Raw genomic sequence first — 13,194 nt, 5'->3', positions numbered from 1 at the left:
TTATCTCCAAATTAAAATATTCTTTAAATCTGCCTGAAATCCCTACTTTGTACAACTTTATATACTATATTACTGGTAATAGTAGTAATAACAAGAGGAACATAAACAAATACTGGTGAGTTAGTAGTGAAGTTAAGACATTGAAAAATAATTTATTGAAAGATTCTAACATAGATTATTAAAAAGTTCACATTGTTAGTTAAAGTTTGTTTAAGGTAATTTGCTATAGATAAATGTTGCTTCAGTTCTATTCAGCCTCCCAAGTAATAAATATACAATGTTAGAAAAATCTATAAAAACCTAGAAATGCATTTTCTAGAGAAAAGGTTTTTTCTCTTTCACTCAGAGGATATGGACGAGTTATCTGTCATGAATCTTGAGCTGATGTTTCTGTACTTAATAAATATTTGGATTCAGTAATCTCAATTACCCCTACCAACTTATGTGTCTCTGATTTTGATGAAACTACTATAATCCATTTCTCAGAAAAATAGGGCAATTACTTTTCATATTTCTTTACTGTTTCATTTTTAGATGTTGAGATACCCAATAAGCTCTCTGAAAAAGTAAGCTGGAAATAAAAGCAATAGGTTCTTCTTTTGCATCTTCACCTGATGATAAAGAGAATGATGGGCACAAGAGCACAAAGCAAAACAAGAATTGGAAAAAAAGGCTAATGTTGTTCTCAGTCCCTAATTTCATGTCTTATATTTTCATATTATAAGGTTTTTTAATGATAGAAACATCTCACATATAAATCATTTTGCATTAACAAGGAGGATATTACATTTTAAAAAGGTAAAACTATGGGTTAAAGGAAATAGAACTTTCAGCTCATTGGCAGCATACATAAAATCACCAAGACAGCTAACTTGTTAATATCTATATCAGAAACTATTAGAAAAGAATTTTAGTTATTTTTTATGCATTTATTTCACACATGAACAAAAAGGTAAAGGACTTTCCCTAAAGCAATTTGGACTTCCCTGTTTCTCAAAGTGTAAATAAGAGGGTTTATCAATGGTGACAGAACAGTATAGAATAGTGACAGATATTTATCTGTATCTAAAGAATGTCTTGACTTTGGTGTCACATAGACAATTATTCCAGAACCATAGAACCCCAGAACTACCATGAGATGTGAGGAACATGTTGAAAAGGCCTTGTGCCTTCCTTCAACAGATGGTATCTTCAGAATAGTAATGGCAATACAAATATAAGACATCAAGATCAGAGCAAAGGGTATCAGTGCAAGAAAAATAACTTCTAACAGAGCTACCTGCTCATTTATAGTTGTATCGCCACAAACCAGGCTAAGCAAAGCAGGAATATCACAGAAGAAATGATTGATCTCATTTGAATTACAGAAACAAGAGGCAAACACAAGGAAAGTCTGGGAAAGTTGTACTGGAATTCCAGCTAGCCAGGAAGCAGCCACTAGCCCAGAGCAGACTCTGCTGTTCATAATGAATGAATAGTGCAAGGGTTGGCAAATGGCAACATAGCGGTCATAAGCCATAGCAGCCAGAAAAAAGCATTCTGCTGCCCCTGTGATAAGAAAGAGACTCATTTGAAAAGCACAATTGATAAATGATATGGTTTTATCTTCTGAGATAATATTTTCAAGCATCTTAGGTATAATGATTGAAGTGTAGCAAATTTCAAGACAGGACAAATTTCTCAGGAAGAAATACATTGGGCTATGGAGTGCCTGATCAGCCAGTGTTATAACAATTATGAAGGCATTCCCAATCAGGATCAAGAAATAGATGATAAAGAAAGTAGTAAAGAACAAACCCTCCAGACTTTGAAAACTGGAAAATCCCAGCAATAGGAAGCTATTTGTTGTACTCTTATTTATTCTCACCTGTTGAAAACAATTGGGGGGGGGGGAAGAGGAAGCATGTCAACATATCTTTACATAAGTTGAGATACATCTCACTTTAAAGGAAAGACACTATAATGAAAGGAAAGTTTATTCTATGAATCCACCGGAACAATTAGTAATGCAACTAATTCAGCCTAGTTGTTTTCTAAAGAAACCAAATCAAGGAGAAAAAAATTAATAGAGAATTCTAGGTAAGTTGAAGTTTGTAGACTTGCAATATACACTGCAAGTGCTATTGAGTTGGATAGTGATTGCTTACATTGATGTTTGAGACAATATACAATATACCGTATACATAAAAATCTGCTATGAAAAATACCACACTGGCTGACTGGTTGACACATTGTATAGAGCTTTGAATTTCATTGAAAAAAATATTTTTTTTCATGTATTTTGTAAATCATGTTTTAGGTGTTGTGTGGACCAGTCAACCATGGTGTATACAATAAAGTGTGGTTAATTAAAACAAAATATTAAACCTAGTTCTAGACTTGCTTACTTAAACGTAAGTACTACTAATAAAAAATTGTACTTGAAATATAGCTAATAAGAGTAGAGGACCAAGAAAAATGAACAAATCTCAAATAGAAAAATCTTAAGACAATCAGAATGAATCTATATTCCTCGTGACTTACCATTTTATGAAGTAAAGCAGACTGTCCTTTAAAAAGTGTATGGTTTTGTACTTCAGTGTGTTTGATTGGTTCTTCCCCCAGTTCTTGATTTTGGCATCTCATATCACCTCGAAAGCAAAAATCTAATTACATCACTATGAATGAGATAAAAGGTCAACCCACCACTGGTAAATTAGGGCCTAAAGGAGGAAAAAAGTAATTTGAATTGTGTGACAGATGGAAGTCATTTCTTTGCCAGCAAAAGTTTCAGACACAGGGCTGATATTAAAATCTGGTTGCTATTTTCTCAAACACTGGAATACGGAAGAAGGAGGGATATAAATTTATTGGTATTGAAATAATGAGACATCATCTGATCTCTCATTGGTTATCATATTTATATTCTAGGTTTCAGCTCCCAAATGGTGGTCAAAATGGTTTCCAGTTCAAAAGGGTACTTTTTGATGAAAATAAACACAACAAAATTCTTGAACAGAACAAAGAAAGAAAGAAAGAAAGAAAGAAAGAAAGAAAGAAAGAAGGAAGGAAGGAAGGAAGGAAGGAAGGAAGGAAGGAAAGAAGAAGAAGAAAGAAAGAAAGAAAGAAAGAAAGAAAGAAAGAAAGAAAGAAAGAAAGAAAGAAAGAAAGAAAGAAAGAGAAAGAAAGAAAGAAAATCTTCCTATTTACCAAAGCTTGTACCAAAATAATACTTTTATCAATCACCTATGTATTTACATACTTACTTATTTAGTCCTTCATTTGTGTGGAGGAATGAGATAATAAAATTATGGACAATTGGTCCAGTATTACTGTATGGGAAGAAAAAAAGAGGAAAGTAGCTTGCAGTAATAGTAATGAAAGTATTTTTATTTTTTTTAAAAAAACGTAAGTATTCTCAGATGTCTTTCATCTGATGAAGAACTTTCTCATATGAAGACACTTAAAATGTTTTCTAGGGCAAGACAGACATTTTCTAGAAGACTGATGGATCTTCAGTCTCTGATGAGATTTGATGGAGGAGTCTTTCACATCATAAATTCAAATAACAGTAAGAAAAATCTATAAATAAACTGGGACTTAGCACTGAAAAAAAATGCTGGTCTCTGCCACCTTATGAAGCAATATTACTTGCTTATATTCCCCTTAGTGTTTGCTTAGTAGTAAGCTTCTGTTTTCACTTTGCCAAATGGGGTTTCAGTAATATGAAAACTGCAAGATCTCTTCCATACAAAATATAATTTACAGTCCTACTATATTTCAGTTCAAAATTATAACATTCAAAACCAAATGTATCTATGACACATTTCCTGTGAGCTGATGTTTTGTGCTGAATTGTCCAAGTCATCATTGCGGTTATTATGCAGATTACAAATAATAGGAAGGCTTTTATGCAATATCTGAGTGTTGACTCCTCATTAAGAGAACAACCTCAAGAGTTGTTTTTCTTTGTTTTGTTTTGTTTTTGTTTTCTCTCATTCTTTCCTGGAACTATAAAGAAATAGTGATGTAACAAGGAATTAAAAATCAATTTGCCCAATAGATGTATGCAACACTATTTGGACATAAATCCCCCAGTTATATAATTCTAATTTGGTTCATAATATCAATTAAGTCATACTGAGCCATCAACTAAGCAATGTGTATAATCTTTCTGTGATTTCCACTCTCTTCCATATTTTTCCCATTTTATTCTGCTTCTGCTTTTATTCATATTTTATTTTTTAAAAGCACCCAGCCAAACTTTGTGGAATATATAATAGGTTGCCTCAAAATACATTCAATAAATACCTATTTTAATGTATTTCAAATAGAACCAACAGAATAAATAAAACCAGGGCTTTTTTTGTCATAGAATGTACCAGAACAGTTTCAGCACCTTTTTTCAATGGATTTTCCAGAGTTGTGTTCTTTTCCTCTTTTTGCCCTTCCTATCCTGATTTGCTTTTGAAAATGCCCTCCTGGCAGTACAGTGCAAGCGGGGTCCCCTCCAGCACTGTCTGCCTCCTCTAGGAAGAACCATGAGGCTCCGGAGCACCACAGCCAGAGCATGTCTTGATTGGCTGGGTTGGACCACATGGTGTGGAAGCCAATGGTGGTGGTGGGAGACACATAAATATGGAGGCCATGTTTCATAAGAGGGTGAGTGAGCCTTTTGCCTTCCCTTATATCCAAATATCACCCAATAGTAACTACAGTTGTGTAGAGATCTAAATTCAAAGACCAAATGTGATTTGCATTACAGCACAAATCAGGAAAACATTGTCATGTTAGGAGAAGGCAGATATTTGGCATAGCTGCTTCTTGAAACTGGCATACTTGTGACAGAGACTGGAACAATATATATATAAATGTAGGAACATTGTTATGATAAAAAATGTGCAGACATGATCATTTTTGCCTAATTAGAATTTTCAGTAAACACTCATCTTGCCATAAATCATCTACAAGAATAATCAGTTTGATTTTTGGCACCATGTCCAGGCCTGAATGTGATTGATGTTCACTCTCCTCAGTCTACACTGTACCCATGATTTAGCTCAGGACTTCAACAAACTTAGTATTATAATTAAAATAAGAAGTCAGAAACATTAACTCCAGAGAAACATTTCCCTTTTTCAGACATAACTGATACCCTTATGCCTTAGAAGAAGTTGATCAGCATGTGTCATTTGAAATGTTCTAAAGTCCATTCGGTGGCTTTACTAACAGGAAGGAATAAAAATAAAAATAATAGTAACAAGAACCCCAGAATAAAATAAGCTAAATTGGTGCACATACCCTCTCCACATTTCCAATTTGCATTGCTAATGTCTGATTCTTAGTAAAACAATGACAGATTGGGTTAATATCTATATATATATAGCAAGTTTGTCCTTTCTTCCCTTCCAATTATTGGAGGAGCCATGTAACAACGAACTTCAAAACCAGAAGTCTGCACAAGCTGATAAGGACATTTTATTCTTCTTTTCTCTTCAGATCAGAAACATGGTTCTTATTTATCTATTTCCAAATAAAATGGTACCCATGCAGAAAAATGTATTCTTCCTTAGCAAGTGTCCTTATGGAATTGGACACCCAATTCCACATTCAATGTCAAACTCTTCTTCTCCCATACCTCTTGGTTAGGTTTTCCTTTTCTCTGATAAGGTCATAGAGGGAGAGTGGTGATCTACCTTGGTTGGCTATAGAGGTCACCCTGGCCTTGAAAAAAACAAGATCAACTGGCTAGCTGACAACTGTAGTATGAGTGCAGATGAACTGGTTTTGCACCAATTATTCTGCTTTTCTTAATACATAAGAAGATTGAGAAATGTTTCCACTGGGTTTTGTAGCCAAGAATAAAAAAATAATAAAACTCAACCCTTTTTGTGGGAAAGAGGGGAAAGGAAATAAATTTATTAGTTTGTGAAATGGGGGTTGTAAACCTGCCACATAAGCAATTTGGGGTTGCCACTTTTAGGTTCAAATGTGAGTTTTGATACACTTCTTATACTTGAAGTGTCCAATGAACTGTTGAGGTTAGTCTGCAACAAACTATATGTTTATTTGTTTTATATATCACTACCTATATTTCAGGAAACAATCCATTCCCAAACAATTTGTAACAGGCACATATATAGCAAAGTACATAGTGCAAACCATGGCAAATCCTTAATATAAAATATTTATTCTTTTAGCATCCTATATAAGAATACTAACATGAAGAAGAACATACATCCAGATGTCTTACTAGGTAAAACATGGTATACCATTTGCTCAAGCATGTTTGATATCATGTATGTGTCAATTTCACAGATTCTGATCAGTTCCATGTGCAGACTGTCCATCTGGTGCAGAAATATCTACATTAGAGATTTCATTTCAATTTATTGAGCCATTTTTAGAGAGAATATTAGAGAAGGATGAGTGTTATGTCAGTAGCTTTATTGCAAAGAAGGTTCCTTTGAAGCGGGAGGCTTGGGTGCAATTATTGGCTAATGTTGTAAAGGCGGGAAAACCCGGGCTAGGGATTGGATACAGTTCAAACGGCTCGAGTATATAAGCCGGGGTTATTTTGACAGTTGCCAGTTGACAGATGTGTATTAATAAACGTTCTTACTGTTAAACCTCTCTGAGTCATTCGTCTGCCTGAACCCAACAAGTGGCGACAAAGGTGGGATTCGCGGCGAACTAGAGAAGGTCCGGCGACAAACAGCTGAGCATAAGGCAGTAAATTTAAAGAATACACAGTCAACCGTTGGCGGCCGCGGCGGAAAGTAACTAAACCTCCGAATGGCGCAACTCGGCTCTTTAAAAGAGTTTGATCCCAACTACCCAGAGGATTGAGAGGAATATGTTGGGCAGGTCGAAGGGTTTTTGCTCGTAAATGGCATAACCGACGACCGGAAGAAGGCTGCTGCCTTACTGACCATAAGTGGCACACCCGTGTACCGGGTTGCCGTGGGACTCTGTCAACCTATGCCGGTATCTAGTGTCTCGTACGCCGACTTTCTGGCTAAATTAAAAGTACATTTTACGCCGAAAAGATCAGAGCTCTTTTGGCGACACATTTTTGAAAAGCGCAATCAAAGACCGGGCGAATCTATCACAAAGTTCGTCGCTGCGGTTCGAGAAGCAGCATTGTGTTGTAAATATGACAACCTAGAAATTAGGATTCGTGACAGAGTGGTGCTGGGCTTGCGGGACGAACAGTTACAGAATCGAATTATCACTAAGCCCACCGGCGACTTACAAGAAGTCCTAGATGAACTGTTAACCTATGAGTCAACGGGAAATCGCGACCCCCCCCCCGCAATAGCACGGCTGCATCAGCCAAAATAAACCAAGAAAACCGTGTGGACAGTGGGGTGGAGGATCAACAATGGGAAGCCGACATAGCAGAAGTCACCCGTAGGTTTGGCAAAATGGCGGCGAGACCCCCTCGAAATGACGGACCAGAACCGGGACGCCGAGTTCAAACAACTGCACCGCAACGACAGCCAAGAGACTACATACCTAGACCACGCGACAATGAAAGCAGATGTGGCAGCTGCGGGGGCAACCACCCTAGAGCAACATGCAGATTCCGCTCTGCCAAATGCAGAATGTGCGGAAAGACTGGACACATTCAGGCCATTTGCAGAGGCCGACCCCGAGACAATCGCCTTCACGAAATTGACATCTGGGCCGAAGGTAAGGTAACCCTTAAACATAGTGGCACTGAGACCCCCAGACCTCTGGCACGTTACCCCAACTGCGGGGAGGCGGCGCGAGTCAACCACATAGGGAAATCCAAAATACACTACATCCTGAGGCCTAAACTAAAAATCGTAGTACAATTGCAAGGAATTCCTTGCAAAATGGAAATTGATTCCGGGGCCTCAGTGTCCATAATTTCTAGCGAGACCCTTAAACAAATTGAACTTAAAAGTGGTCGTAAAATTCCACTTAGTTCAACCAAAATTCAATTGGCAGATTTCCAAAAAACCCCAATAAAAATTAAGGGAAAAGTTACCCTTAAAGTTAAATATAAGGGGTTTAATGGCTTCTTAGACTTAATAGTCACAGAAGGCCATAGAACTAGTTTAATAGGCCTTAACTGGTTTCCTGCCCTGGGAATTTGGGTCGGGGGAATAAACACCATTAATAATAATAATAATATAATAATAATAATGATAAACCTTTATTGTCAAAGTACAACATGTGTACATTGAGATTAGCTGAGCCTCCCCCTGTGCTCTCTCCCCCCAACACACAGTGACAACAAACCCTCCATCCCACCACGCTATGTGAACCAACTACACCACACACCGGCCTCCCAAGTCAACTCTGCATAAGATTACATCCCATTCAAAAGCCTAACAGCCCACGGATAAAAGCTATTCTTCAGCCTGTTGGTACGGCTGGCTATATTCCTATATCTCCTACCGGATGGTAGGAGAGTAAAGAGATACCGTCCAGGGTGTGAGTCATCCCTGAGAATCTTCCTCACTCTTCCAAGGCAACGAGCCCTGGCGATGTCATCCAGTGGTGTCAGGGAACAGCCCACAATGTCTTGTGCTGTGCTCACTACCCTCTGTAATACTTTCCTATCCGCGGCTGTCAGACCGGCATACCAAACCACAATACCATATGAGAGGACGCTCTCTATGGTAGACCGGTAAAAGAGGGTCATTAGCTGTTGTTCTACCCTGTTCTTCTGCAAGATCCTAAGAAAGTGAAGCCTCTGTTGGGCCTTTCTAGCCACCTGGGTTGTGTTAACTTTCCAGGTCAGATATTCACAGAGGTAGACTCCCAGAAATTTAAAGGAAGGAACTCTCTCTACACAGTCCTCCCCGATGTAAAGTGGGGCAGGTTCCTCTTTTTTTCTCCGGAAGTCTAACACCATCTCTTTCGTCTTGCTGATGTTTAGGTGCAAGTTGTTGTTACTACACCATATGGATAGTTTTTGTACCTCCGCCCTATATGCTGTCTCATCCCCACCTGTAATAAGACCCACCACAGTTGTATCATCTGCGAACTTGATTATCGCAGTGGATGGGTCAGATGATACACAATCATAAGTGTATAAAGAGTACAGGTAGGGGCTAAGCACACAGCCCTGTGGCGTGCTGGTGCAAAGCTTCAGGGGGGTGGACAAAGCAGACCCGACCCTCACTGTTTGTACCCGATCCCTAAGAAAGTCTTGAATCCAATCGCAGATAGCGGGGGAGAATTTCAAGTCAGTCAGCTTCTCGATGAGAATGCTTGGCAAAATGGTGTTAAAAGCCGAGCTGTAGTCAACAAAAAGCATCCTGACGTAGCTTCCAGGTTTCTCGAGATGACTTGCTACAGAGTGTAAAGCAGTAGCTATGGCATCGTCTGTCGACCTATTTCCCCTGTAGGCAAATTGATGTTTATCAAAGTCCAGTGGGAGGCATGTCCTAAGATGTTGGAGAACCAATCTTTCGAAGCATTTCATGACTACAGACTACAGACTACAGACGTTAATGCAATAGGTCTGTAGTCATTCAGGCACTCAACTGCAGTTTTCTTGGGGACTGGGACAATAATGAATTCGCAGACGTATTTGATGGGTCTTTGGGTAAATATAAAGGGCCCCCAATTAATTTTAATTTAGACCCAGCAGTTAAACCCATTAGGCTTAAGGCCCGACGGGTGCCTTTCGCCCTTAAGCAAAAAATCGAGGCCGAGCTCGGTAAGCTTGTAGGCCAAGGCGTTCTAGAACAAGTCGAGGGTGGCTTGTGGGAAACACCAATCGTCACACCCCTTAAACCTAATGGGAATGTGAGGATTTGTGCTGATTACAAGGCCACCCTGAACCTCGGAATGAAAAAGCATGCTTACCCGGTCCCGACGGTGAAGCAGGTCCTCGCCACGATCCAGGACGGCGCCATATTTGCCAAGTTAGACTTGGCGCAGGCGTATTTGCAACTTTCTGTTTCCAGGGAAGCTGCTGAAGCTCAAACTATTGTCACCCACAAGGGGGCGTTCCGAGTCCACAGACTGCAATTTGGTATTGCAGCAGCTCCAGGCATCTTCCAGGAGGTGATGGAGAGGACTCTAAAGGGCATACCTGGTGTATGCCCTTACTTTGATGATGTTCTAATAGCTGGAAGAAATGAAGAAATTTTAGCTGAGCGTCTGGAACAGGTATTGGGAAGATTTAGGGAGGCTGGACTTAAATTAAAAAGGGAAAAATGCTGTATAGGAGTTAAATCCACAGAATTCTTAGGATTTAGAATAGATAAAAATGGAATTCACCCTACAGCTGAAAAATTAAGGCAATTAAATTGGCACCAGAACCAAAAAACAAGGCTGAATTACAAGCTTTTTTAGGATTAGTCAATTTCTATCATACATTCTTGCCACATAAAGCTGCCATCGCGGAACCATTACACAGATTATTAGATAGAAAAACCCCATGGCAGTGGCAAGAAAAACATAGAGTCAGTTTTCAAACCTTAAAAGATATTCTATCAAGCCAATCCACAGTTACTCATTTTATTGAGAACAAACTGATCTATTTAGCTTGTGATGCTTCACCTTATGGTGTGGGGGCTGTTATCAGCCACATGGATAGTCAGGGCATTCAAAAGCCAATTGCATACTATTCCAGGACGCTTACTAAAGCTGAACGGAATTATGCACAAATTGATAGAGAAGCATTAGCTATTGTGGCAGGAGTAAAAAAGTTCCATGATTACCTTTATGGTAGGAACTTTACCATACTCACTGACCACAAACCATTACTGGGACTGTTTACCACTGATAAGCAGACACCCCAAATAATGTCTCCCAGAATGCTGAGGTGGTCAATTTTCCTCTCAGCATATTCATTTTCACTGCAACATAGACCTGGTAAGGAAATGGGCCATGCGGATGCCCTTAGCAGACTGCCTTTAACCAACACCGAGGAGGACCCTGCCCCAGTAGGACAAATTATGTCATTACATGAAATTCCTGAATGCCCCTTAACAGCTAGAGAAATAGCTGAGGCCACTAAAAAAGACCATATTCTCAATAGGATTATGACCTGGGTACTAGGGGGTTGGCCAAGTAGTAACCCTGATTCCAAGTACATCCCATATTTTAGGAGAAAAAATGAACTATCATCCCATTTGGGGTGTATATTGTGGGGTAACCGTGTTGTTATTCCTGAACTTCACAGGAATACAATTTTAACTGAATTACATGAAGGTCACCCCGGAATTGTTCGAATGAAGGCATTAGCCAGAAGTCATTTGTGGTGGCCGGGGCTTGATAAAGATATTGAAGAATGCGTTTCAGGGTGTTATCTGTGTCAGCAATCTAGACCAGAGCTGGCACACGCACACACGCATAAGTGGGAATTGGCCAGGAATCCTTGGTCTAGGATTCACATTGATTTTGCAGGGCCATTTCAAGGCCTAACCTTCCTAGTTGTTGTGGACAGCTTCTCTCGGTGGCTGGAGGTAGTGCCTGTTAATTCAATGTCATCTGGTAGAACAATACAGGTTTTAAGGGGCCTCTTTGCCACTCATGGGTTACCTGATGTGATTGTATCTGATAATCAGCCCCAATTCACCTCTGCTGAATTTCAGGGTTTCCTCAGGGCCAACTCGATTAGACACGCAACATCAGCACCGTTCCACCCGTCCACCAATGGCTTGGCTGAACGCAACGTGAGAACCACCAAAGATGCCTTGAAGCGAATCATCCGTGGCGACTGGCACCAAAGACTTGCAGACTTTTTGCTGACTCAACACACAACCCCTTGCACGGCTACCGGGAAAAGCCCTGCGGAAATGAGGTGGGGCAAACGGCTAACCACTAAACTGGACAGGTTACATCCTGACAAACTACCCTCAAGTGCTGAACCTGACATCCCAAACAGGTCCTTCAACATTGGAGACTTAGTTTGGGCCAGAAACTATGGACAGGGGGACAAATGGGTTCCAGGGGTAGTCACTGACATAATGGGGCCGTTGTCTTACACCATTGAAGGGGAAGGGAATAGAGTAAGTAAAAGACATATTGATCAATTAAGGAAGAGGGTTGCCGGAAGTATGCCAGTCAATGGGGGTCAAAACGTACACGGGGGCGATACTGCATCTTGGCTTAATCAAAACGACTTGCCAGATAGTGGAGAAGTGGAAACTCAAACCAGTGTGGCTGCAGCAAACCCACAACATTGTCAAATTGATTGGGAGCTGTCCCCTATGAACAGGCCAGCAGTACCTGAGCAACAACAACAGCCACAACAGCAATTACAATCAGTTAGTAGTGAATCTTCAGAGCCTGTAACCCAAAATTCCAGACCCATAAATATCAGCCAGTCAATCAGTCAGTCAGTTAACAATGACATAAGTAGCCAACCCAATAGATACCCATCTAGGGTCCATAGGCCACCCAAATACTTGAGAGATTACGTCAACAAATAACATCAACTGGGGGGGAAGGGGTGATATCTCAGTAGCTTTATTGCAAAGAAGGTTCCTTTGAAGCGGGAGGCTTGGGTGCAATTATTGGCTAATGTTGTAAAGGCGGGAAAACCCGGGCTAGGGATTGGATACAGTTCAAACGGCTCGAGTATATAAGCCGGGGTTATTTTGACAGTTGCCAGTTGACAGATGTGTATTAATAAATGTTCTTACTGTTAAACCTCTCTGAGTCATTCGTCTGCCTGAACCCAACAATGAGGAATATGATATAATCTTTCATTTAGTAAATCAATACCAAGAAAGAACAGTGAAACTGAAATTTTGCTGTAAGTTCTGTACAGTTAGTAAAATAAACACATACAAAATGAACACTGTATTTACAAAGAATAAAATTAGCTGATTCTTGAAACTGTTTCTAATAGGAGATTTTCCTTTCCTCTCTCTCTCCCTATCCTTATGCATGTGTGTTTGTGTGTGTGTGTGTGTGTGTGTGAGAGAGAGAGAGAGAGAGAGAGATGATTTGTACAGTAACCATAGAAATATCTTTATTTTCCATTACACAATATATTAGACTAGATAGATAGAAATCTGTCTCCAATAGTTACTGAATATTTGAATACACCTCAAAAATGCTGAATTTCTCACATAGTAAGGACTATATTTTGCATTAAAGTTTAGAAAAATAAATACTTCAATTCTCAAAAAATAAATAAAAAATAAAAAAAATAAATAAAAAAATCCAAACTTTAATGCAGTATTTTTTAAAGAAATTATGTAAACCTGTATCTGA

The 13,194-nt window shown here is 39.4% G+C and overlaps 1 protein-coding gene across 1 annotated transcript; it reads right to left on the bottom strand.

Moving 5' to 3' along the window:
• Positions 1-934: 934 nt before the first annotated feature.
• LOC310649217 (olfactory receptor 10A2-like) lies at positions 935-2,625 on the bottom strand (the record flags this gene model as incomplete). Its single annotated transcript, XM_083377522.1, has 2 exons — positions 935-1,867; positions 2,524-2,625. The coding sequence occupies 2 exons, from the start codon at positions 2,623-2,625 to the stop codon at positions 935-937; spliced, it is 1,035 nt and encodes a 344-aa protein (XP_083233648.1).
• Positions 2,626-13,194: the final 10,569 nt, after the last annotated feature.

The sequence above is a fragment of the Vipera ursinii genome (genome assembly GCF_947247035.1).
Source record: "Vipera ursinii genome assembly, chromosome: Z".
Lineage (NCBI taxonomy): Eukaryota > Metazoa > Chordata > Lepidosauria > Squamata > Viperidae > Vipera > Vipera ursinii.
The sequence above is the reverse complement of the archived record's forward strand: the minus strand, read 5'-3'. Positions and strand labels throughout refer to the sequence as shown.